The sequence below is a fragment of the Drosophila suzukii genome, chromosome 2L, assembly GCF_043229965.1.
Source record: "Drosophila suzukii chromosome 2L, CBGP_Dsuzu_IsoJpt1.0, whole genome shotgun sequence".
In the NCBI taxonomy this organism is placed as follows: Eukaryota; Metazoa; Arthropoda; class Insecta; order Diptera; family Drosophilidae; genus Drosophila; species Drosophila suzukii.
The window spans coordinates 14591596-14616534 of record NC_092080.1 but is presented as its reverse complement, the minus strand read 5'-3'; the positions used below and the strand labels follow the sequence as shown (position 1 = coordinate 14616534).

The 24939-nt window shown below is 39.6% G+C and overlaps 4 protein-coding genes across 6 annotated transcripts in view; all 4 read left to right on the top strand.

Moving 5' to 3' along the window:
- Nucleotides 1–16012, top strand: part of Lim3 (Lim3 homeobox protein) — a 33568-nt gene extending 17556 nt beyond the window's left edge. The window contains exons 1-7 of one of the 3 annotated variants that reach the window (XM_017090488.4): nt 10937–11337; nt 12891–13065; nt 13184–13386; nt 13456–13648; nt 13717–13868; nt 14577–14771; nt 14839–16012. In XM_017090488.4, coding sequence (XP_016945977.2) covers nt 11229–11337; nt 12891–13065; nt 13184–13386; nt 13456–13648; nt 13717–13868; nt 14577–14771; nt 14839–15146 — 1335 coding nt within the window. In that variant the 5' untranslated portion in view covers nt 10937–11228 and the 3' untranslated portion in view covers nt 15147–16012. Of the gene's footprint in view, nt 1–10936; nt 11338–12772; nt 12792–12890; nt 13066–13183; nt 13387–13455; nt 13649–13716; nt 13869–14576; nt 14772–14838 lie in introns of those variants that run through there. The other 2 variants (XM_070996544.1, XM_017090486.4) reach the window with 2 other exon arrangements.
- Nucleotides 16013–16268: 256 nt separating this feature from the next.
- On the top strand, nt 16269–18252 carry LOC108013806 (apoptosis-inducing factor 3). The gene has a single exon (XM_017079820.3). It carries the CDS (start codon nt 16361–16363, stop codon nt 17963–17965), a length of 1605 nt encoding a protein of 534 aa, XP_016935309.3. The 5' UTR covers nt 16269–16360; the 3' UTR covers nt 17966–18252.
- Nucleotides 18253–19313: 1061 nt separating this feature from the next.
- Nucleotides 19314–19924, top strand: LOC108012348 (uncharacterized). The gene has a single exon (XM_017077701.4). It carries the CDS (start codon nt 19445–19447, stop codon nt 19718–19720), a length of 276 nt encoding a protein of 91 aa, XP_016933190.2. The 5' UTR covers nt 19314–19444; the 3' UTR covers nt 19721–19924.
- An 889-nt stretch (nt 19925–20813) lies between these two features.
- On the top strand, nt 20814–24384 carry LOC108009280 (chymotrypsin-like protease CTRL-1). Its single transcript, XM_017073504.4, has 6 exons — nt 20814–21018; nt 21320–21694; nt 22003–22111; nt 22189–22373; nt 23647–23948; nt 24194–24384. The coding sequence occupies exons 1-6, from the start codon at nt 20946–20948 to the stop codon at nt 24305–24307; spliced, it is 1158 nt and encodes a 385-aa protein (XP_016928993.2). The 5' UTR covers nt 20814–20945; the 3' UTR covers nt 24308–24384.
- Nucleotides 24385–24939: the final 555 nt, after the last annotated feature.

Here is a 24939-nt window from a genome sequence, read left to right as displayed (position 1 = left end):
GCGAGGTAAACATGTCGCAACGCTTTGTTGCCACTTACTTTGAATGACCAAGAATGGTATGGGGTTATAGAATGGTGTTGTAAGAATGGTGGGGCAAGGCCATAAGTGCTCACGGCCCGGAATTAAAAGCAAACGCATTAAAAGGTGCCCAAAAAGACTTTCACCTTGGCAAATGGCGGCAAAACAGGCGACAAAATGGCCCAGCTGCAGATGGGCCTTTCCGTCTTGGGGGTTTGGGTCCTGTGCGTCCCCATGACTTAATATTGCATGAGCTGATGGCATGGGATGGTATGGTATCTGGTATCTGGTAGCCGGTGTAACCGGAGAGCATGGCGACCACACGACACCGGCAACATTTTTAATTATGAAACACTAAAAGTGGCAAAGCCAAAGTGCAACACGCCGTCGGTTGAGGCACGGCACGCGCTAATGGAGGGGAGTCCGTGAGTCCGTACTCCTTGCTCAGTGTTCCGTACCCCCCGGAATCCCAGAAACGATGGACCGGAGTGGCGGGTGGAGTTCTGGGGGCCATTGCTATTAACTTAAACGCCTCTTTGCCGGTTAATGGAAATGAACCTGCTCTGCTCGTCGTCGCAGTTGTCGGAGATGGGCAGTTATCTGGTTAAGACAGCTTTGGGGTGCTGAGCACACGCACTTCAGGTACACTGTCGAAGAAATAGCGACTCAATTGGGATTGGAGATATGATACAAAATGATTAAATTGTAGAAAAATTATACAGTTATCTCGAATTTCAAGGGATTCATAGTTCAATAAGTAAATATAAGCATTAATACATAAAAAAAACAGATAACATGGACTCATAGGTTCATAAATTTAAATTAATATACCATTTTACTCTACAACTAATGGGAATAAATACTATTATGTCTGATCCAATCACGTTTTTTTTCAATATACAAAAAACCTGTTTGGTATATTTTTTTATGTCCAAGGAAAACACAATATTTTGTAAAGTTAGTCTAGGTTATAAAAATAAATATATTTATCAGTCCAAAATGATAGTTCCTACTATCTCCAAACACACATTTGCTTTAATATTTATGTGTAGTTTCATTTTTGTACGATATACTCGTTAAAAACTAGTCAAATAATGGAAAATTCGGTGGTCGATACTTTTATGATTATAGGCCTTTATTATTCTGAAGTATAACCTTATAACTGCAATCACGAAATCATGCACATTATTTGGTTCCCACTTCATATCTCGAGAACAGATATAATTTTAAACTTTTGCAAGTGTACCGTTGAAAGAAGGCTTCGTGTTAACACGACTAAATGGCGGAGGAGACCTCAGACCTGTTTCCGTATCGAGTTACCATTTCAGCCTTAATTGCAGGCACGTGTGAGCCGCTTTTAACGTGGCTAACAAGTCAAGTGCGTGGCTCGCACCTACGAACTCTGAGCACTGAGCCCTCGTCACTTCAGTGCAACTCCAATTGGAAAAGTTAAAGGGAAACCTAAGTAGCGACTAAGCCGCACGCGTTTTTCCCGGAGTTTCCACGCGGCTAGAATTTCCATATGACGATGATAACTATCCGAGGAGGGTTGGGCCCCGGTTTCGAGTCGCGTGTTCGGGATGATGAGTCCACTTAGCGAGTCGGGTCGAGGGTTGCTCCTCGCCCAGACCAAAACTGACTCATCTCCAGTTACACTTACAGGAGGTCCGCAGTATTCTGTTTTATTTTTTTATTGCTCCGTTTGCCTTAGCTCAATATATCGATGACTCCCTCTGGGTTAAGCGATTCCCATCTCCGGGTAGACATACGAGTGTATCTACATGCAACAGTTGAAGTTGAAGTGCTGCTGAAAACTCTGCAACGAACCGCTTTTCTCGGGGGTTGCTGGGCAAATTGATTAAGGTCATTATGCAGTTGGGTAGACGGCAGCGAACCGACTGACACTTAATCCCAGCGGCATAATCAGCAACATATTGCAGCAAAAAGCTTCGCCATGAAGAGTGGCAAGTTTTTGTTTTCACTTTACCAAAAAATAAAGTTTAGCACCCTTGTTCGAAGTTGAGAGTTTGGAGAGTTCGGAGGGGTTCAAAAGGTTAAGCACCAAGCCGTTCTTTTTACGGCTTACCCATTTTAGTTTCACAATAAACTTGCCTGCCTGTCTTCACCTGGCCGAATAGAGGGGGAGTGTCCTGAAAACCCGTTTTTCTCCAGACTTGACGCTCCCTTTTGCCGGAAACCGGATTATTCATGAGGTCAGTGGTCATTGGAGGTGGATATAAATATATCCAAAATCCTTGGACTACTATCTTGCTGAAAATGTTCCGATGTCTACTGCATTTTACTTGCTGACAAGTGACATAAACGATCGTGGCAACAAGTGAGAACAAACCGAAAACCTGTCCAATTTTCAGACCAAGAACCAACCACTCAACCCATGCTGATACGCCCCTTAAACGCTGCAAATGCTTTTATTACATTAAAAGCATTAACATTAACGGTATGTAGAGCAAAGTACCCCCGAGTTTCGCCAATATGTCATCAATGCGCCCGTCGAGTTTACGCTAACATTAACCCACTACCGACTGGTGGTGCTACGCTTTGTTAACACCCAGCGACATTCGGGGCGATGTCCTTAAATATGGAGAGGCAATGAATATTTTCTGTGTGCGGAGCGGTCCTCTGAAAACAAACAGCGGGATTTTGTCATAAACGAGAGCTCAACGGCGGTCGCCAGGATATTCCATTCTTATTTGTATTTCCGTAGTGGGGTGAACACTTGGTCCAGGCTGTTTGATATTGCATTTTACTTGGCTTTGGACCAACTTTTCTCTAACTTTTTTATGAATATATATATATACTGGGAAAAAGAGAAGCGAAAGATTTCCGTCCATAGATAACAAAAGTTATGAAAAAATATACTCGTTTTGATAATACTTCGTATAATTTAAAATTTATTAAGTATTTCCAAGGGATAGAAATACAAGTCCAATATTATTATATCCAATACTTAAATTTATTCAATGGTTTCAATTAGTGGCAATTCCAAAAATTGCTTATGGAGGATAAAAAAAAATGTTGAGCAAAAATAAAAATGTGGAATAAAATAAATATACATATTCTTTTTTACCTGTGTGTGGGGATCTATACCCTATATCCCGGTGGACCCGCGCATGGGTCCAATCATAGGTGTACTGTTGTCCTGTTGATATGAACTTGTTTCCGACAATAATAGTTTCCGTGTGGTAATGTTTCTTAAGAACTTCACATTAAACATATTACCTTATGATTGTATTTTTTAAGTATCAAAAAAAATTGCAAATTTACATACTTTATGTTGGCTTTGAAATGAGATAACCATTTTGTTTCGTTTACCTTCATAAATTTATATCTACAAAAGTCTGAACCCATTTATTATATTTACCATTTTATTAAAAAAATTTGCATAAATAAAATTTAAAATATAAAAAACTACCTAATTCGGAATCATTATCATCAGCATCATTACTATGTAAAATAATATGAAACTTGTAAATATAAACTAGTGCCTTAATTGACAATATATCAAACAAAATTTGTATAATCTTGATTTCCTTATATGGTGATTTCTACCCACTGTGCCGCGCTCGCTTGAAGTCCTTTCCACTCGGAACTTGACTTTGTCAATGAGGCAGCTCCGAGTCAGTCACGATCCGAGCCTGGGCGAGTCCTTTTGTCCGCCACCCTTCGTTTCGTCTTTATTTAACTTTGTCGAATTGATTTCGTTAGGGCAACAACAACAACAGCGGTGGCAGGATATGGAGTGCGGGGAGGGGGGGAAGGATGAGGATGAGGGTCAGGATAGCGGCAACACCCTCGAACAAGAGCGCTTTTCCTTTGGCTGGTGATGTTTCCATTTGTACAAAATAGAGCACTTAACGGGGAAAACTGCAAACAAATTATTGCACTTGCTGTCACCAGACTGACTTTGCGTCTCTGTGTGTGTAAGTGTGTGTGTGTGCGACTGCCCCGCCCCCTGGAATCCGCCACAGCACCCGCCCCCTTTTCCCTATCCATCCATATCCATGACTGGCGCTGCATACACTTAAAGGATTACAAGCGGATCTGTCGCTTGTTTGCCGCTAAATGGACGCATTTACCCGTTTGCCCATGGTTTCCTCGGTTTCCTCGGTGGGTGGGTGGTTGGCTGGGTGGTTGGGTGGGTGGTTGGGTGGGTGGTTGGGCTGTGGATCACAATAGCCGGCGCTTTTTATGGCCAATGAATAGATGAATGAATGCATGGCAAACTGACTGGATGACGAACTGGCTGACTGGCTGACTGAACGAGTGCGGCTGCGGATGCGGATGAGGAGGCTAAAGCGAAGTTACTTAATGGATTTGGTTAAGTGCTGCATTGACATTTTGATAAATGCTTTGGAACAGATGCGTTGCCAGTTTCGTCGCGTTTCGTTCAAGGAGTCCCAGTCCCAGTCCCTGAAAGCTTAAAAGGGGGCGTTGCCAGGCCGGCGCTCCCATCTCCTTCCATTTTTTTTTGTCCTGGACACCGTCGCTGCTTTATGATAAATAGTTTCCCACTCAAGAAGAGAGCACCACCCATCCACCCAATGTCTTTCTTTAGTCAAATCTATTGACCGGAAAAATGTTTTAGTGGTGGAGACATTAACCAAAGGAATGGAAACTCCTTTTTTGGTTTTTCTATTTTATTGAGATAGGCAGAAAAGCATTAAAGAACTAAATATGATTGACTGTTATATTCATTATTTGCTAAAATGATTATCATTCTTACTTAATCAAAACTGGTTTAACTATTATTATTATTATAATTATTGTTATTTATTTTTCATTAATATTTTCTTTAACACAGAATTAATCAACTTGTATTCTCTTTTTGCAATAAAACAACCTCAAGTTGGCTGTTTTCTTGGTGATGCTCAAGCCATTTATTATCCTTGGAGCCTACTTCCTCGCAACTCTTTTCAAGGACTCACCATTAGAACGTCTTCATTGACTTCTATAGTCTTTAGCAGCCTTTATTACTTTCTTAATGTCGTCTCTTGTCCAACTCCACTTAATTTTTCAAGCCCTCAGTCAAATCATTTTATATCCCGCCCCCAAATCAACCCTGACCAAAGTTGAGTGTCAATTTTTTTGTACATTGTTGCCCCCAAATGGCGAAACTTTTTGTTTCGTAATGTTGTTTTTAAAGTAGCGCCTAATTAGATAATATGCGGCGGCCATTCCGCTTGTGTTTTTTGCTTGGACAACGAGTCCTTGCAGATGACGCACTGCTTTTCCTATGCAAAGTGACGACGCGTGCAACTACTCAGCTCCCGAATTATAACCATTGTAACCAAAGTCAGACCCAGCCCAATTTTAACTCTGGTTCTATTGTATAATGGCAGTGGATATACCCTTAAATAAGTAGAACAATGATCACATTTAATTAGCTCATTACCTATTGCAAGGTACTGAATTAGTTCATTCTTATGCAATTATAATTATGAAATACTTTTATGTATATAGAAGATCATTAAAAAGTTTCGGAGTGAAAATTAAAATAATTATTGAGTAGAGCTCATTTAATTTAATTAAACATTTTTTTGAATTAATTTTTTTTAAATACTAAATTACCTGAAGGGATTCTAGCCTAAAAAGCCTAAAACAGAAAAACTCACAATAATTTGGTCCAAGCAACATGTATTTATATAAAAGGCTCTTTTAGATATTTATTAATAATATTTAAAAAGCTGTAGATCATTTGGTATTTTGGGTATTGTTCTTTTATAGTTTCTTGTTATTTAATAGAAAATACCCTGTTGTTTTTTGCTAAGAGTTCTTTTATACTACCTTACCTATATAAATATTTATTATTGGATAGAAAATACCAAGTGAAAGGGATAACTTATTCTTGTAAGACTATTCATTTATTTTAAATAATGAGTTTTTTTAACAAGTTACTTCTGCACTTAACTATACAAACTATACAAAACATTTATACTACTTCTGTATTCTATACCCAGTGAAAGGGTATACAAAATAAAAAAGGCAAAGTCAAAGGGGCCGGCGCATAAAAATGACGGCGAGGACGACGCCACCGCGCACAATTTGAATCCTAATGGATGCGTGCCGCGGCAAACGAGTGGCACGCACGCGATGAGGGCACAGCTGGCGGGGATTGCCGTGTCCTGGAGTGCTCGAGTCCCGACTCCTTTCCTCCTCTTTTTTTTCCTGACCCGGGCCATGGCGGAGGTGTAAGGTTCACGTGTGCCCACTTACCCAACCCACCGAGCGATGCCGTTTTTATTAATGCCTTTCGAGTGCTTTCAATATTTTATCGCATTTTGCTCTATGACTTGGGTCTGTTCGGTGCCTTCTGGCAGGACGATATCTATCGCTTCTGGTCGTTGCTCATTCATTTTTTTTTACCCCTTTCAAAGTGCATCGGGCGTTGCGTAATAACTTTTAGTTGGTCACTTTGTGGGAGGTGGACTTCGGATAGAACTGTGCTTCGTGGGGCATATAAATAGTGGACGAACCTCAACCCGCTACCGTCCGCTATTATGATTATGACTTCGAGCTGCGGACTCTTTATCTAAATGGGTCTTTTGTTTGTCTATGCGCGGGGTCTAATGGAGGAGGTGGACCTATATAGCCTAGCCATACATCCATACTATTCATGTTGATTATGGTCATTTGCTGTTTGGAGTTGTCGACTGGCAATTGGCGAGCACTCTTACAAACCTAACTTTTGAGGTGGAGAGGCTCAATTAAGTTGTCAATCTAATTACTTCGAAAGGATCTGAACAGATGTCAGCAACGGCCAAAAACAAAATTGCGGCCTGAAATCGATCAGAAGCGAGTTATATATAGAAATAAAATGGTATCTAGAGAGGTTATGACAGACAGATCTAACAGATCAATCAAATAAACATAAAAAAAAGATAAGCTTTAGGTAAGATTTTGGATAAATTATTATTTTACATTGCGTTGCAGACCTATGTTTATATATAGAATTTGTTTAAATAGGTCAAGGCATAAAAAATGTTTTTTTACAATCCTCAATTCAATCCTTTTGTTTGTATACAACTTTTTTGGAAGAAAAGTTTATTCTATGCTAAAGGTTAAGCATTTTCTGCCCAACAATTTTCTAAGCTTTCCCAAAGATCTAAAATAGCTAAAAGGAAAAAGTATATATAAGTTTTAAACCTAACCATATGGAAGTGTAAGCTCAAAGCATTAAGGTGGTGGCAAGTTTTAACGTTGAGGCAACACGACAGGCTAAAGTCGCCAAGGGACTTTTGGCCCACGCGTTGCAACGTCAACTACGAAAGCCAGGAGCGTGGATCGGAAAATGGTGAGCAGGATATAGCCAAAGGTACACTTTAAAAAGAATAATGTAATATAGAGTGTCGGAAAATCGTTAACGAGTGACGCCATCGTGATAATCAATAAAATGGTACAAAGTTGGGTGTTTCGTTAATTATGGATCCTTAAAATATGTTGATGCTTGGGGGTATATGTGTTAGATTGCAGCACTAAACCCTATATAAGTCTGTTATCCCACTCTGAATATGAATGAATAGCTGTTGAATTGCTGTGTTGTTGAAAGTTCAATAGAAAATTTCGGCACTAAACGACCCTTAATGGTTTTTGTTGATTTTTTTAACAGCTGTGATCAGTTGTCAACTTTTCGGAAGTAAAAAAAGGTATTGTTTTATTTTTTTCTTATAAGTCAATGTCTAAAAAATTATTCAGAAGGTACAAGGAACTCCAGGTATAAATTCAACAATTCAGCAATTCAACAGTTTAAGGAATACCATAACTGTTAAAGGCCAAGTAAAATCTTACAATTTCATTATTTCTTTCGAAATTATAAAAGTATAATTTAAGTATTCAAAGCTCAGTTGTTTTTTGTTGGTTGGAGAAAATATTTTAAAGTGTAAAATATTCATTTTAAAGAGCTTGAAGTTTATAGCACCAATTGACCAATTTGGCTATTTTTAGAACTTTCTTTTTGTTTGAATATGAATGTCTTTTCTTAATTGTTATATGTTCCTGAGAAGAATTGGTTTTGCCTATTCTTTTAAGCGCTATTTTCGGTGATTTTGCTGCAGGCCAGACATATTACAGGGCGTGCCCGCAACCCTCAGAGCCTTTTGTAGTTGTTGTGGCTGGTGTTTGGGTGTATCCTTGCACCCACTCCATTACCACCTTCAAAGGCCCCCAGGGTTGATGAGCATTTTGTCCTTCGTCCGCTGCAATTAAGCAACAAGCTTGGTCGAAAAGAAAGCCAGTCGTAAAGTTGCGTGTGTCCAGTTTTGGAAGCAGGAATGAAGAGCTTGCCCGGTCTTTTGGCTATATGAATTTTTGAAAACCCCGTCTCTGCACGCTTAATACCTGCTCTTATACCTAGGATATCGGGGGTGTGCGATATGCTTACACGGAAAAGAACTGCTTTTTGGGTTCGGCGGGACGTAATCCCAGCTTTGGCTGCCTTTTCCCCGTTGCTAGCACATTTAAGCTCCCCTCAGGACTTCGCTAAACTTTCTGTCCCGCTGCCCAGATAATGCTTAGCGACATGGATAAATGTTGGTACGTATATTTTGTATGTAGGAATATACTTGTTTGCCTGCGTATCGCTCAATTTCGATTGGGATGCCGCCATTTTACCCAGGGCAGCCATTCAAAAAATTCCCTTTTCTTTTTCGCTCGTTTTGTTGTGTATCCTGTTGAGAATCCTGTTGTGAATCCTGTTGTCGTGTCCTGACAACGTCGCTGTCGGCTATGAATTTGTATCGGTTTTCTTTCATTTGAAGAACACAATTGTATTATTCAATTCATGGGCTGTTTTCCATAAGGTCTGGAAAATCCCCAAGAAGTAGACTACAAATATTAAAGCTGCTGTTGGGTTTCATGAGACTTGTCTTCTAAAAAAGTGGGCTTAAGAAAAGTTTTCCCCATTCGATTATGATAAAATAATGTCCTATTTAATGCATACTAGTTTTACGAAAATGGCATATGATTTATGATGATGATTTATAAGTTCCAAAAAATAAATGTAAAAAAATTGTATGGGACATGACTAAAATGCTTAGTATTTCATTGTCCAGTGTAACATGCCAAGAAGAATAAAATCACAAATGCCATAAAGAACTTAAAACCGAAAAAAAGTCAAAAAATTATACAGCCAGACTGTCAAGTCAAATTACAAAGAAGAGCCTTTAAAACGTTCCAAAGTCCGAATGCGAAATGCCAGTGTGTGGGGTTTCTCGTTTCAATGCGAGGGTGTAGGTGTCGGTCCTTTGGCTACGCATATTTTGGCTTTTGGAAAATGGCCGAGACCAAAGAGGCCGAGAGCGCCGACCACTTGGCAGCTCATGGGCGTTCGTCTCGTTTCACCAACCGACTGACTGTTTGACTGACGGACAGACGGATGGTCGAAAGCGTTCGAGTGTGCTTTATTGCACTGAGAAAAATTTCAAAATTATATACATATACGTAGTATTCATTTTTGTAAAACATGCGGTTGAGATTTTTCTTCTTCCTACAAATATAGTCGAAACAGGAGGTCTGTCCGTATTTTTCAGACAATCTATAGTTACACAACAATGTTCCAAACACTTTTATAAACTATATTATACTCTATATAACAGCTAATTAGTAATCTTGACTTCGGATTTGTTTCTTAGTAGCGATATATTTTATTTAAAATATTATTAGATCATTAATATTGCCTGTGTCTAACAAAATAAATAGTACGTTCCATAAGGAGGCTATTTTTGTTAATTCCTTATTAAAATAATCAAAGTAAGCTATCTTATAGAATAGATCAGATACAATAGTTTCTGAATCAATAGCCTTACGAATAAATTTATTTTAAAATACACCTATAATTCAGAACATTTCACAGCAAACAACACAGAATTATCTATGATTTTGAAGTTAAAAGCCGATAAAATCATAATACAATCGTGATTTTATATTATTAATATGAATTGTACAGCTGATTTATTTAAATTTCTCTGTGTGGGGCTGTGGAGGGGCTGAGGTGTTGAGGGGTCAGGGGTCAGGGGTTCCTGGGCGGCAGGTGCGCAGACGTTGCTCTCGATCAGCCGGTCGGTCGGAGTCAGTCAGTCAGCTATTTAACGGCTTTAAGGTCATTTTAACAGTTACGAAACAATGACACAACAATAAGCAATGGCAGCCAAGTGCGCACACACACACACACTAACACATGAACAACTACTACCACACACACATGCTGGCAGGATATGGCAGGGAAGAAGAAGAATCAAGCAAACTGCAGTGCAGAACAATGCAAACATATTTATGTGTATTTTTAGTACCCCCAGTGTGTTTTCCAACCGAATTTGCCCACAAAACGAGAGAGAAAGAGTCGCAGTGCTCTGTAAAGTGCAAAAGAGATGGGTCGAATGCGAGAAAGAGAGGGCTGGTGGGCAAAAAAGCCGAGTTGAGAAGAGCTTTTTCGAGAGACCACTCCCCGAAAACTGCAGGCGACGTCGACGCACACAAAACAACCAATCCCAGGCACAAACACACAAAAAAGCCAAAAGAAAACCCCCTCCCCCCACTCGCTCACACACACGCACGCATGTCAGTGGAAAATGGAATGTGGCAAAGTGTTACAATGCAATTTCCCCGCTTTTTTGTTTTTCTTGTTGTTTTTTTTTTTATTTTGGCGACCAACCCAAACTCAATTGTTGAGGGCAAAATAGCGAAAAAGGCCAGTCTGGAAAACTGGCACAGTCGGAACAACAACAACAAACATTTGGCACAGGGTGCAGCTGAATCAGCTTTCCAATTGGAAGTGCTAAGGGTTGGGTTTCCCATTCCAGCTGTGATTATGTCAGCCCCTGTCTGTATGTGTGTGTGTGTTTGTGTGCATTCCAGACCACCCCCTTCCCCAACAAGCAACGGCATCGTGTGCCGTTAGTCGTCAGTTGCTTTCCAAGCCTCGAAGTTGCCGCTCGGTTTTTTCCTCGGTCATTCGTGCAGCTAAAATTCTGTGATAACGGTAGACAACAACAAGCCAGACCGAAAAAGAAATATAAAAAAAATATATAAAAATCGTATATCGAAAAGAACAAATATCGCTTAACTTGAAAGCAAGTAAAATGTGGATTAGATCAACCAAAACCACAATGTGAAATAGTGAAAGTGATGTTTGATTACTTCGCATAAAGAATATATATCCAATACCAAGGAGCGTCGGGATTTCCACCGCCAACAGTATGGAACTTTTGAAGCTAATGATGTTCAAAAGTGACTTTCTGTCCAATGGCAAATGTGATGATCGCGTACCGCCGATTAATTTGAGTCAATTGCCAGAGTTCTTACTATGTAAGTCGCAATTGGGAAAGGCCAAAAGGGTTACGACCTCGGTTTTCATCCGTATTGTCTTCTTAGTGGGTCATAGGGCCTGGAAAACTTAAGGCTTCGCAAGGTTTCCGACATGGCAGCACGAAACTTAAAGACCAAAATGACAAAGAAATCACATTTTACTGAAATTTAAAATATTATAATCATAATGAGATAGATAAAAAGTTAAGAAAGAATACTTGACAGGTTTATCATCTTAAAGGAACTGATAATTTAAGGAATTTTGAAAACACGATGCAGCGAGATGACTTTTGAATGAAATTAAATTGAATGATTTAAAAATACCTGAAAATATTTTGAAATTTTTTAAAGAGCTTAGTGTAATCAGATATCTTAAAAGTAATAAACATAAAATGCGATTTTGTTACAATACTTCTTCATAAAGTCAAACATACTTTTAACATTAATTCGATTATGGTCTTATACAATAAGTTTGAAATTGGTCAAGGATTGCCGAAAAACGAATATAAAAGAACTGATTTCACATGTTCTCATACGTCAAGTAAAAAACAATCAACTAACAATTAAAAAAATGTTACATCTTAAAGTGTAAATTTAAATGTGTTTCCAATATCCCATTATCCAATTTTAAACATCTTATGTAAAATTCTTTTTATTTATACTCTGAAAATGAAGACGTCGTTTAATACGACGTTTTGGGTCCAAAAGCAGAACTAAATTAATCGTTTTTTTAAAGATTAACTTTTTGAAATGTTTTTGACCTGTTTTTGCAAAAAAACATGATTGGCCTGTACAATGCGTAAAATTTTTAAGCAGAAACAACAAAGAAAATGTGCACAAACTAAATTAGTTAAAATATAAAACTTGTTAAACATTCAGAGAAAATAGTTTGATTGCTTCGAATTAAACCTTTAAAAGTCGTTAGTTGTTTTTAAATAAAATGTAACTCAAGTGGTTCCTCTCAGACTGAGTTTTACAATAGGAATATTTTCTATGTGCTTATGCTTATTGTGGCGCCAAACAATAAGTTTCATAATAAGTTTAAATCTTTTAGGCTAAATCCTACTTTCGAACACACTTTATCTATTTCATCATTAAATGTTAATAACACAAAGAAGATAATTTCGATTCCTTTATCTTAGAGTAAATAATTTAGCAAGAATAATTGATTTTAAGGGGAGAGTACAAAACTCTCGTTTTTTTTTAAATCTCCATCGTAAACTCTCTGGTGGGAAGCACTTGTTATTTTTCAAAAAGATAAAGGTATCAAAACTGTGTATGCTCAAATCAGATATTAATGTTTCTATATAGTGACTTTTTAAATAGACGACAAAAGCAAATTCAATTTAGAGTCAAATAGCTCAATTAAATATTGTCTTGATTTGATTCTGAGCACAAGGAAAAATATTTAGCTAAGCAAAGCGAAAAGGGAAAAATTTCTTTAATCGAAATGGGTAAAGAAAAACCATAGTCTGTAACCCTGAATGCAATACAGAAATGCAGCTTTGTAGGATCGATAGCAATTAACTGGATATTTTCTGGGTTTCTTATAGCTACGATCCCCAAGTGCGGTGGCTGTCACGAGCTGATCCTGGACCGCTTTATCCTTAAAGTGCTGGAAAGGACGTGGCACGCCAAGTGCCTGCAGTGCAGCGAGTGCCATAATCAGCTGAACGACAAGTGCTTTGCGCGGAATGGCCAGCTATTCTGCAAGGAGGACTTCTTCAAGTAAGTAAATTTCTCAAATGCCAAAAGGATGCATTTCTCGAGGGTTACCCAGAGGCCAAATTTGGTTTAATGAAAAATCTCCTTCCATGTCGCATTTGCCAATGTTCGGGTCGAACAGACGTTACGGTACAAAGTGTTCCGCTTGTGATATGGGCATACCGCCAACGCAGGTGGTGCGCCGAGCCCAGGATAACGTCTATCATCTCCAGTGCTTCCTGTGCGCCATGTGCTCCCGCACCCTGAACACCGGCGACGAGTTCTACCTGATGGAGGATCGCAAGCTGATCTGCAAGCGTGATTACGAAGAGGCCAAGGCCAAAGGTGAGTTATCCATTACGAAAGATTGGAAATATATGTATTTCGAACTTAAATTTCGAACCCCCTTTGCAGGCCTCTATTTGGATGGCTCTCTGGATGGCGATCAGCCGAATAAGAGACCGCGCACCACGATCACCGCCAAGCAGCTGGAGACCCTGAAAACCGCCTACAACAACAGCCCCAAGCCCGCCCGCCATGTACGTGAGCAGCTTTCGCAGGACACGGGCCTGGATATGCGGGTGGTGCAGGTCTGGTTCCAGAACAGGTGCGTCTGGGTGAACCTCCCCCCCCATGTAGCATCCACTTACTAACACCAATCGCATCCTTTCACAGGCGGGCCAAGGAGAAACGACTGAAAAAGGACGCGGGACGCACGCGATGGAGCCAGTACTTCCGCTCGATGAAGGGCAACTGCTCGCCGCGCACCGAGAAATTCCTCGACAAGGATGAGCTGAAGGTCGACTACGACAGCTTTAGTCACCATGGTGAGTGCCTAAGCCTATTTTGATTAGGGGGAAACCATCTTCAGACACTTGAATCTCAAGGAGAATAGAGAATAGAGGAATGCTATGTGAGGCATAAGTAACTTAATCGATTTGGGATTTGCTGTCTGTCAAATTTTAAAAACTCATTTTACTATATGGTATTTGGAGGGATAAACCTTTTAAAGTCAGCTAGTTATCAACATGCATTTTAAATTCAAAATACAAAGCCAACTTGTTTTTTCAAAAAAAAAAACAAAAAGGAATTTGATGCTCTGATTTTTGTTTAATTATGTTCAAATAAAGCCTGATACTCAGTATCAGAAAAAAGCAACGAAACAAAAATTTCATGAATCACATTTTGAAGGCTTTTTGATTTTAAGGAGTGCTAGTCCTAAAGAAATCATTGTAAAAAGGAAAATGTCTTTCATAACACGTTCTCCATTTTGAAAAAAAAATCAAATAGATATTATTGCAGTAAAAATGTTTGAGTTGACTGAAATATTATTTAAATTGATCTGTTTTATTTACCCAGAGGTTTTTGAAAGTATCTCAATATTCCCGATAAATAGTATATATTGTATATAAGTTAATTTTCCTAATTTAACTTAATTTATTTTAATTAAAAGCATTCCTCAGTCAGTCAGTATACAACTGAAAACATTACGAAGTTTAAGATTTGTTAATGATCTCCGTGTCTCCACTTTGCAGATCTGAGCAACGACAGCTACAGCACCGTCAATTTGGGCCTGGATGAGGGCGCCTCGCCGCACAGCATCCGTGGGTCCTACATGCACGGCAGTTCGAGTCCGTCGCAATATCCGCCGAGCAGTCGCTCGCCGCCGCCAGTTGGCCAGGGTCACACGTTCGGCACCTATCCGGATAATATTGTGTACACCAATATAGGTGAGTTCTGGAAATGGGTTTAATACTTCCAAGAGCAGAGTTCTCAAGAGTATTTTTCACTTTCTAGATCAAGCGGTGGGTTCCAGTTTGCATGCCAGCAAGACGCATCATCGCCTGCACAGTAGCAACAATGTCTCCGATTTGAGCAACGATTCTAGTCCCGATCAGGGATATCCCGACTTTCCGCCCAGTCCTGATTCCTGGCTGGGCGATTCGGGTAGCACCAATACAACCAGCGCCAACAACAACAACAACAATGCGAACAACAGCAGCAGCAGCAACAATAACAACAACAACGGCAGCAGCGGCGGTGGGAGTGGCAGTGTGAGCGTCAGCACCGCCCCAAATCCGTCAGCAACGGGCGTACATTACTGATACTCAAATCTGCTTTTGCGTTATTTTGAGATGCAGTCGCGAAGCCTGCTGCTGGCCGCTGCACAGCAGCAACATCAGCAACATTCGTCGCAACTATAGCAGCGACGCCATATTGAAAGCTCACAACAGTAGCAGCAGCAACAGCAGATGTTGCTGCCTCGACAGCAGCAACAGCAATATAAATACCAGCAGCAGAAAGACCTGCAACAGCAACAGAAGTAGAAGCAGCAACATCAATAGTTGCAGCAGCAACATCAGTAACAACAGCAGTAAAAGCTGCAGCAGCAACAACAGTAGAAGCAGCAACATCGACAGCAGCAACAGCAACTGAGAAAGCTTGGCTCTTGAGAAATATGGCAACGCTGTCGTGTGGGTTTCACACCCACAATCCATACCCTATTGTTTATGCACTAAGCCTTCTTAATTTCTAGAAATCCCACACCGCAAACATACAAAACAAAAACCAAAACCAAACACAATTTGCTCAAAATCCTTGATTTTAATTCGGTTTGCCAATTGGTGGGCTTAGCTTGAGATACACCAAAAACACGGCTTAAATGTTACTAAGCGTTATGATTACATCTGTTTTCTGAACGATTACTTCGCTCTATCATTTACATTCGTAACCCTGATATTTTAATGTAAATATTGTATATTTGTGTATAGTGAATGGAAACTAAAACTGAATTTTAAATTAATTAAGTCTGTATAGCGTCAAACAAATGCGGGGCAAATGCGAGCACAACATTGGTTAGGCCCTGCCCCAAAAACAAAAAAAAAAAAGAAATCAACAAGTTATTTATTGCTTTATATAGGAATACAACAAAATTGCATAGGAGAAATATCAATTACGAAAACGTGATGTCGTATTTATATCTAACGAAAAACAAAACAAAAACCAAAAAATATTTCAACCAAATAGAAATGTCAGTAAAAAAGCAACTACGTAAAATGATAAAAACGAATGCGATGAAATAAATTACTATTTGACACATAAGAATAAAAGACAACAAAAACTGTTAAGCCAGGAAGTTTTACTTATTGATTTCAGCTGTGTATACCTTTTTTTATGTTTTTAAGATCTTCTAGGAAAGTTTAAAAAAAGATAAACTGAAACACAAAGTTTCAACTGTATAACGTTAGGATTATTATGGTATGCAACTTTGTGTTTCAATAGAAGCCTGTCAATTTAAGTAAAAAATTCAGATTTGAAAATGATTTCATTTCCAGAAAAATGCGAATACACCGATCCGGTGGCTGTGTGTCACAGGTCTGATTTGCAGGAAAATGAGATGAGGCAGGTGGAAATCAATGGAAGCACCAGTATCCTTTTGGTCAAGCAAAATGACATCCTGCGGGCTGTTGGCGCCTATTGTCCTCATCGTGGAGCTCCACTGTCGAAAGGGGTCCTGTCCAGGAATCGGGTGCGATGTCCTTGGCACGGAGCTTGTTTTAATCTGGCAACTGGTGATATTGAGAACTTTCCAGGTCTGGATTCTTTGCCCTGCCATCAAGTTGATGTTGATTCCAGAGGACAGGTGTTAGTACGAATAAAGCGAACTGATTTAGGAAAGAAACAGGTGATCAAGAAAATGGTAAAGCGTAACTGGCAGGATCAAAGATGTTTTGTGGTAGTTGGAGGAGGTCCTTCAGGCGCCATCTGTGTGGAAACCCTACGGCAGGAGGGCTTCACTGGTCGCCTGATCCTTGTCTGTCAGGAAAAGCACCTGCCTTACGATCGTATAGAGATCATGAACTCCTTTAATAAGAATACCAATCACTTATGCCTTCGGGATGAGAAGTTTTACAAGTACTACGATATAGAGGTGTGTCTAGGAGTCTCTGCTGAAAAGCTGGATACATTTCGCAGCATTCTTCATTGCAGCAATGGCAAAAAGTTGCAGTATGACGAAATCTATATAGCCACTGGTTATTCAGCTATAAGACCAGACATACCTGGTGTGGAGTTGAAAAATGTAAGAACCATTCGAGATATCGCCGATGCCAGAAGCATTCTCAAAATGGTGGGGCGAACCACCCAAGTGGTGTGTTTGGGTTCCAGTTTTATGGCTGTGGAGGCTGCCGCCAATCTGGTTTCCAAAGCAGGCAGCGTAACCCTGGTAGCCCGCCAAAATGTACCATTTAAGACTACTTTGGGAGATATGATAGGAAAGCGGATACTGCAACTTCTAGAGGAGAATAACGTAAAGCTGCGCATGAGCAGTGGCATTACCCAGATCCTGGGAAACCATCGTGGTGAAGTGACTGCCGTGGAGCTATTGGATAAATCTCGAATACCATGCGATCTGCTTATCCTTGGAACAGGATGCCAATGCAATACGCACTTTCTGCAAGATTCTGGTGTGAAAATCAATCCCAATGGCTCCGTGGACGTCAACGACTTTCTGCAGACAAATGTACGCAATGTTTATGCGGGTGGGGATATAGCCAATGCATATATCCTAGGTGGGACCACAGGTCGTGTCAATATAAGCCACTATGGCTTGGCCCAATATCACGGACGCATTGCTGCGATGAACATGTGTGGCCACATCGCAAAACTGGAAGCTATACCCTTTTTCTATACCGTGATCTTTGGCAAGCCCTTTCGTTCCGCCGGCTTTGGTTCCTATAAGGATGTTATCATCGACGGAAGTCTCAAGGATCTGCAGTTCGTGGCCTACTTTGTGGACGATGGAGACAAGGTGACTTCGGTGGCCTCCTGTGGACGGGATCCCATTGTGGCGCAGTTTGCGGAACTGATATCACAGCATAAAGACTTGTGTCGGTGTCAAATTGCCAGTCTCAAGAGTAACTGAATAAGAAAGCTTATGTACTAAGAACTAGCACACACAAAAAATTGTACGACTAAGAATATACGATTTTTCCATTTATTTGAAATATAATTGTATAATTTATTTAAAAACTTGGTTAAGTAAAGTAAAGTTAAATTAGTCTGTTAAACTAGAAGGTTGGGAATCTGTTAAGTAAAATAACTCTGTTAAGTAAAAGCTTGGCAATAAAATTTGAATCAACTGTAAACCCAGTTTAGTGCTGTTAACAAAAGCTTTACTCTCTCCAAATAACAGACTACAAAAATGTTAAACACGAAATTATTAAAACCGAGCTTTAAAATTTAAAATAAGAACGAAATTTCTGGGAAACAGGTTTAAAAAGTGTTAAAGATTGTCACATTTTATAAAAACGAGTCCACACTAAAGCATATTAATTAAATTAACCGCTCTAATAACGTAAAATATGGATATAATACGCTTTCGTTTCCCAAACACCATAACATTCTGGAAAATGAAGCTGCTCGGAATCTTGGTCGGGGTTTTGCTTCTGAAGACAATTCAAGCCTATAAGGGTTGGTACTCCTATACCCCCGTTAAGGATCTTGGAAGAAAAAAACACTAAAATTCTTAGCTTTATCTTTTTAAGTTGTATATCTCAATACAGAAGTGCAACATAAATTGAAGCAGATGTATCTTTCTTTGTTTAAGAAATATTAGACTATTCCATAACGCTAAGTGCATTTATTTCATTTGGGAAATTCTACTTTTGTATATAGCAACGTAACCCTCTGTTGTTTGTATGACCCCAAACAATTATATTTTTTAAATGTATTATACATTATACAGGGCAATTCCCTATGTGAGATTGACATTAATGTTTCAGCAATTTACTGACAGTTTAAACACGTTAATGAGCACATCAAAACGGCCATAAGAGCCATATAACGGTAATTCGGATAGCAAAGCTTAGTGTTTTTTGCAACACAACTCAAATTTATTTATGTGCAGTGCCCATTGTACATATTGCACGTTTGTATTTATGTGAATATGATAGCTTCCGTTCATATTCAAAACTATTCCTTTGTTGGGCCTTTAATAGGCTATCAGTTTAGCAGGTAAATTATGCAATATGGGATGTAAAACGATTATTATAAAATGTCCAATAAATTAGTGCAACTTTGTTTTCTTGGTTAGCATTCTAAAGTTAACAATAGGTCATATATGTACATGGGCATGAATAGTGTTGAATGTATTTAGTTGAGCATTTGATTTGAATAATTGTAATGCAACTAAAACTAAAAGTAGAGATAATTAAAAAATAAAATGAATTATATAAATATTATTAAAGCCTTGATCGATCATAGGAAGTGGCTTGCCGTGTTTTTGCTTTCATAATATTTCGAGCTGAAGCTGGTACTTTCAAATTTCTTTATATTTTTAAAAACATTACTACTCACAAACCACTAACGGAAAGAAGATTGATCTAATCCCAAATCGAGCACCATGTGTTTCAATGAACTGGAGGGGCGTTCTCTGCTCCCTGATTGCCACATCGCAGACCGGGTGTTCCTCTTTTCGTTGCTGCATTCTCTGCAGGAACAGGATCGTCGACCGGAGGATGTAGATGCCGAGTTGCGGGATCGCTATAATGTATTCCGAGAGGTGCTGCCCAACTATCCGGTGCCAGAGGCGCGCATCTCCGGCATCCCATCTTATATTGAGGGTTATCAGGAGGAACAGGAACAGGTCTGGGTCTGCACGAACCCAGACTGCCCTTGAGAAAGGACCAGCGATTCCAGCCTGAAGAGTGATTCCGATCAGGATGCTATTTCCGCCAACCGGATAGACTAACTTAACTCGCTTTTCGTCATCACACGTCCAGATAAATTTGAATAGTGAAACTTTTGTTTTTCGTTAAATGTCTGCAAAATGCCGTTAAACGTAACGAAAGTAAAATTTTGGCCGTTAAATGTTTAACAATAAAAAAAGAAAATTCATCATAAAATTACAAAACAATTTGGGGGCCAGTGGTACTACCAACACACATATTAAGCAATTTAATGTGCGTTTGTCTCGCTTGTTTTCCAGCTTAAAAAACTGGAACCAGCTGGCCGTTTGTCCAGTGAAATGCGGCAAAGCTTATCAAATCTAAATGATCTCATTCAACATATTTTATTATAACTCGAAAAAAATGGAATGCGAGAAGCGTAAGCTAATCTCACTTAAATAATAACATACCCCACCAAACAGGGGAAAGTCTAGGCCAACTGGAGTTTAGTGTTCCCTACAAAAAAAATCTTAAAGATAAAGTATTTCAGGTTTTTATGAAATGTACCATCCTTTTTTAATTGTTAAGAATACTTTTTAAATAAAAGAACCGATTCAAATCTGTATTATTATTATTTCCAGTACCTACTTAAAATATTTAAAATTTAACCGAAAAAATTACTTTGAAACAATATCAAAAATGGTGTTTATAACTTACAGCGCACCAGAAAGCCGTGTAAGCCCAGCCCAACGAACCCAAACTCACTTTTACCAAAACGACCAGTAATGGCCAGAAAAACAGCATATAGTGCAACTGCGGACGGATTCATGAGATCGCTTGCAATGGACAGACAGACAGATCCGCATGTTCTGCTATCAAGTGCCATAGAAATGTGTATCTGCCCAGCAAATGGGTAAATTACAACCTGGAAATGGTCGCGAATCGAGACCAAACTGTCATAAAAATCAGTTAATAACCGCAGACCCCGCCAGACCAGTAGCAACCCAGTATATAGAAGTGGATATGTGTGTGGTATACTTATCTGCTTATGTGGATACGTATATTTTCATTTTCATTTGGCCAGATCGTTTGGGTATCGCTTCGTTTAGTTGACAAAGTTTTGTTCACCTGCACGGTTCAAATTACCGGAAACCGAAAGTTCTGAGCCCTTTCCCTGTAAAGGAAATCAAAACGTGTGAGCCGAAGTTCGGGAAAAGTGATCAAGTGTTCGAAAAAATGCTATCGTTTCCAATACTTTGCATAGTTTTGCAACTTTTGGTGATAGTTCAATCGGAATCGGGAGAATTCGGTAGGATATAGGTGCTAAAGTGTGTTTACTATTAACGCTTAAGGATAATACATCATATAAATTAAAGCCTTTGGGAAATTTCTTATAAAGTGGACTTAAGGCAATAAATTAAATTACAATGCTCTGCAAAAAAAAAACAGGTCCTCTTAATATAGAGGATTCGGTGAAACTTCTAGAATAGAAAAATGTTAGTGATTAATAAAGATAAATAACTAAAAAACCATCCAATAAAATTGAAAATTACCAACATTTTATGAAAGATTTAAATCAAAACACCCATCCTAACCCAAATTTATTCTAGAGAAACTGTTGATTCCTGTGAGCTATGCTAAACCGGGGCAAAAGAGTGAGATACAGAGCAATGAGACTGCTGGACATTCGGTTGCCGCCCGATCCTACTATGAAGTGGGTCAATCCGCCGGACAATCCGGCTGCTCCGTGGGCACGGAATGCACACCCCTTCACGACTGCACCGCGCTGATTTACGAGGTGGCCCGGAGTTGCTACTATGGCGATAAGTCGCTCTACTGCGGCGGAGCTAGCGAGGAGCTGCCCTATGTCTGTTGCCCCAGTAGTCCGCTGGAGAAAAACCAGGTTTGCGGAAAGTCCCTGGTTCAGGGACACTTCTACAAGGGATTAGGTTCCTATCCATTTGTCGCCCGCATCGGTTTCAAACGTAAGTTTTCTTTCTGATTTTTCGATGTATAATGTGTAATATAATATTAAAAGCAACCTTATGTAGGATACACTTTAACTTAAAAATTTAAAATATTTCAAAAAATAACGTATTACTCATTACCCTGTTATAATGCTTAGTGGATCTTAGACTATGAGTTTATTTAAGTGGGTAATATAGGCTCCAAGAAATCTATTACTTCATGAATAGCACCCAGTTAGTGCTTACAAAAAACCAAGTTCTTTTACTGTAACTACTACTAAAAATGTATCTCCTAGTCTTAACAATATATTTAACTAAAATTTCAGACGTCAATACGGGAGCCTTTGCTTATCCGTGTGCCGGGGCCGTAATCGCCCGCCGGGTCATCCTAACTGCCGCCCACTGTGCCTTGGCCAAGGCCGACGGACACCGACTGTAAGTGGGCCACTGGGTGCAGTGCATCCGAATCATATCGGACAACGGATCGACTTTCTCCTCCCTGACTTTTACAGGTCTTCAGTGCGCGTGGGCGAGTACGATACGAGTAGCGATCCGGATTGTGCCAACACCGGATTCTGTGCCCCCCGATCCGTCAACCACGCCATCAGCCATGTGATCGTCCATCCAGACTACAAACAGGGCCAGTACCACCACGACATTGCTCTGCTTGTGCTGAAAACGCCGCTAAACTATTCGGGTGAGTTCTGGGCGGGATGGGGGCGGTACCAGAGTACACACATATATATTGGAGTCCAACGTTGGTTACGCTTGGCGGTGTCGGCGTTAATTAAAAATCGTTTTGTACTGTCATCTTTCCAACCACCCCACTCGCTCCAAGTTCACAAATGTCAAATGTACCGACTGCCCTGCATGTCGCTAATTCGAGGTTGGGATCCCCACATCTCATCCCACTTAATTGGGCGGCGTTGGGCTTTGGTGCGTGTTTACTGTACCAGCTAATGAGTTGATCGAGACTTGACCACTGTTTTCGCTTTGATTTCTGGCTTTTGGCCTCAGTTCAATGGCTACGAACATTGGAATAATGATATGGCATGGTAAAATACCATATACTTACATATGCATGTTGAATATTTTTCAACATTAAAGATCCTCTTATGGGACGACCCGCGTATCCGCAATATCCGCAAAAAACGAAAACAAAACAAGGTCCATTCAGCATTTTGCTCCATTCAGGACTTCAGTTTTGTTTACGGTACTCGCAAATTGTTAGTTCCCAAGGAAATCGAAATCGATTCGGACGTGATTTTGATGGTTCCTTCATCATACGGAGGCCAGAAATTGAATTTCGGGGCGTTAGACCTTATTACAGAATCACCTCTGGCACATACCATATCATAAAGTTGTCATTACCAGGTAACGTACGGCCGATCGCTGAATCGGTGAGGAAATCGATTGGTTAATTGCAATTTGGCCAGCTCGTAAAGGGGGCGTATCCCAGGTGCTTGCCCAACTTGTTTACGATCCTCCTTATTGCTTTATAATGTCCAATAAAAACAGCGGCCAGATATAAATCATTGGGTCAGGCAAGGGCGTGTACAAAAGGGGAATCCATGTGACTTCCTTAAAATATATATATTATTTTTGGAATAACTTTAATAGAAATTAACAGTATTCAAAAACCATTTGTATAATTAAAATACTTATTTCTGCCAGATGTCAATGATATCAATTACGTTTTTTTAAATTTTTATACGGAAAATAGAAACCCTACTTATCTGCTATTGTTGCATAATATGTTCTATATAGGCTTACGGGAGTTATGTTTTTGATGCTTTTGTCAATAATATAATAATTTGATGATCATTTATGCGTTAAAATTTAAAATACCCCTTTAGATTATATGGGGGTACGCCCCTTTGGGCCAGGCAACAATGTAGCAGTTTTGCGCAGGTAGCGATAAGAAGTCGAACACAAGATTAATGGACCCATTTCCACTCTCGCACCGCCAGTGGCTACACAGCCCATCTGCCTGCAGAAGACACGCGCCAACCTGGTCGTGGGCAAACGGGCTACCATTGCCGGCTGGGGCAAGATGTCCACGTCGAGCGTCCGACAGCCGGAGATGTCGCACCTGGACGTACCACTGACCAGCTGGGATCTGTGCCTGCGCAACTACGGATCCACGGGCGCCCTGGAGTCCCCGAACTCCATCGAGGGCCAATGGATGTGCGCCGGCGGCGAGGGCAAGGACGTCTGCCAAGGATTCGGTGGAGCACCACTCTTCATACAAGAGAACGGCATCTTCTCACAGGTATTTATATTTATTCGATCCATTCGCTGATAATCCAAAACCATCTAATGTTATGTAAACAATGCACTAAAAAAGTCGAAAATACTTGATAAAGAAGACATAAAGAACTAAAGAATTCGCGGTATCAATCAAAATGAAAATCCATAGTAGAATCAAAATGTAATACCTAATAATGAAAAGCTTTAGCATAAACCGGGTTCAGGAAGGAATTTATTCCAACGTAGTAATATTTTATCATCCCACAGATTGGAATTATGTCCTTTGGATCGGATAACTGCGGCGGACTGCGTATCCCGAGTGTCTACACCTCTGTGGCCCACTTTTCCGAGTGGATTCACGACAACACGCCGCCGGAATAGGCTCACTAACTTAAGCTAGCCATTATCGTTATCTTGAATTAAAAATTGCATTGTATAAATATATATCTAAACAAATATGAACAACAGACTCTTATTCCAAGCTAATATAAAAACACACTGCGTATTTTCGCGCTTTCCATTGATCTGATATGTTGATCTGAGCATACACGCACCCAAAACTAATTGAATTAATTGAACTTTGACACGAAGCACTCGCAGGGGTTTGACAAATATGAAATGATCTTTTATACAAATAAGATGACGGTAGGAAAAGAAAACAAGTAGACTTTTGGACCCTTACCCTACCCAACGGTCATATTGGTTTCGTATCAAGCTTAAAAACATCTATAAAATAAATTGTTTTTCACATTTTTATTAGTTGTGAAATTAAAAATTTAATTTTAAACTATAAAAAAGTAAATTTAAACAGTGATTTTGAATTGTAAAGGTAAAAAAGGTAAAAAAGCCCAAATAACTTTCAGTTTTATTTTTTTAGATCAGTAAAAAGGAAGACATTATTAAATAACGTTTGAGCTTGAACACCAGTGCACAGAAAGAAAAATGTATATGCATTTCATATTTTGAATTAATGATTGATCATTTCAAAATGTTGTTTAGAACTTTCATGTTTT

Excerpts from the sequence above, each read along its gene's own strand:
- LOC108013806 (XM_017079820.3), top strand. The coding sequence starts at position 16,361 with ATGATTTCATTTCCAGAAAAATGCGAATACACCGATCCGGTGGCTGTG.
- LOC108012348 (XM_017077701.4), top strand. The coding sequence starts at position 19,445 with ATGTGTTTCAATGAACTGGAGGGGCGTTCTCTGCTCCCTGATTGCCAC.
- LOC108009280 (XM_017073504.4), top strand. The coding sequence starts at position 20,946 with ATGCTATCGTTTCCAATACTTTGCATAGTTTTGCAACTTTTGGTGATA. Across the intron at positions 21,019-21,319 it reads ATCGGAATCGGGAGAATTCG|AGAAACTGTTGATTCCTGTG; the intron begins GTAGGATATAGG and ends AATTTATTCTAG. Across the intron at positions 22,112-22,188 it reads AAGGCCGACGGACACCGACT|GTCTTCAGTGCGCGTGGGCG; the intron begins GTAAGTGGGCCA and ends TGACTTTTACAG.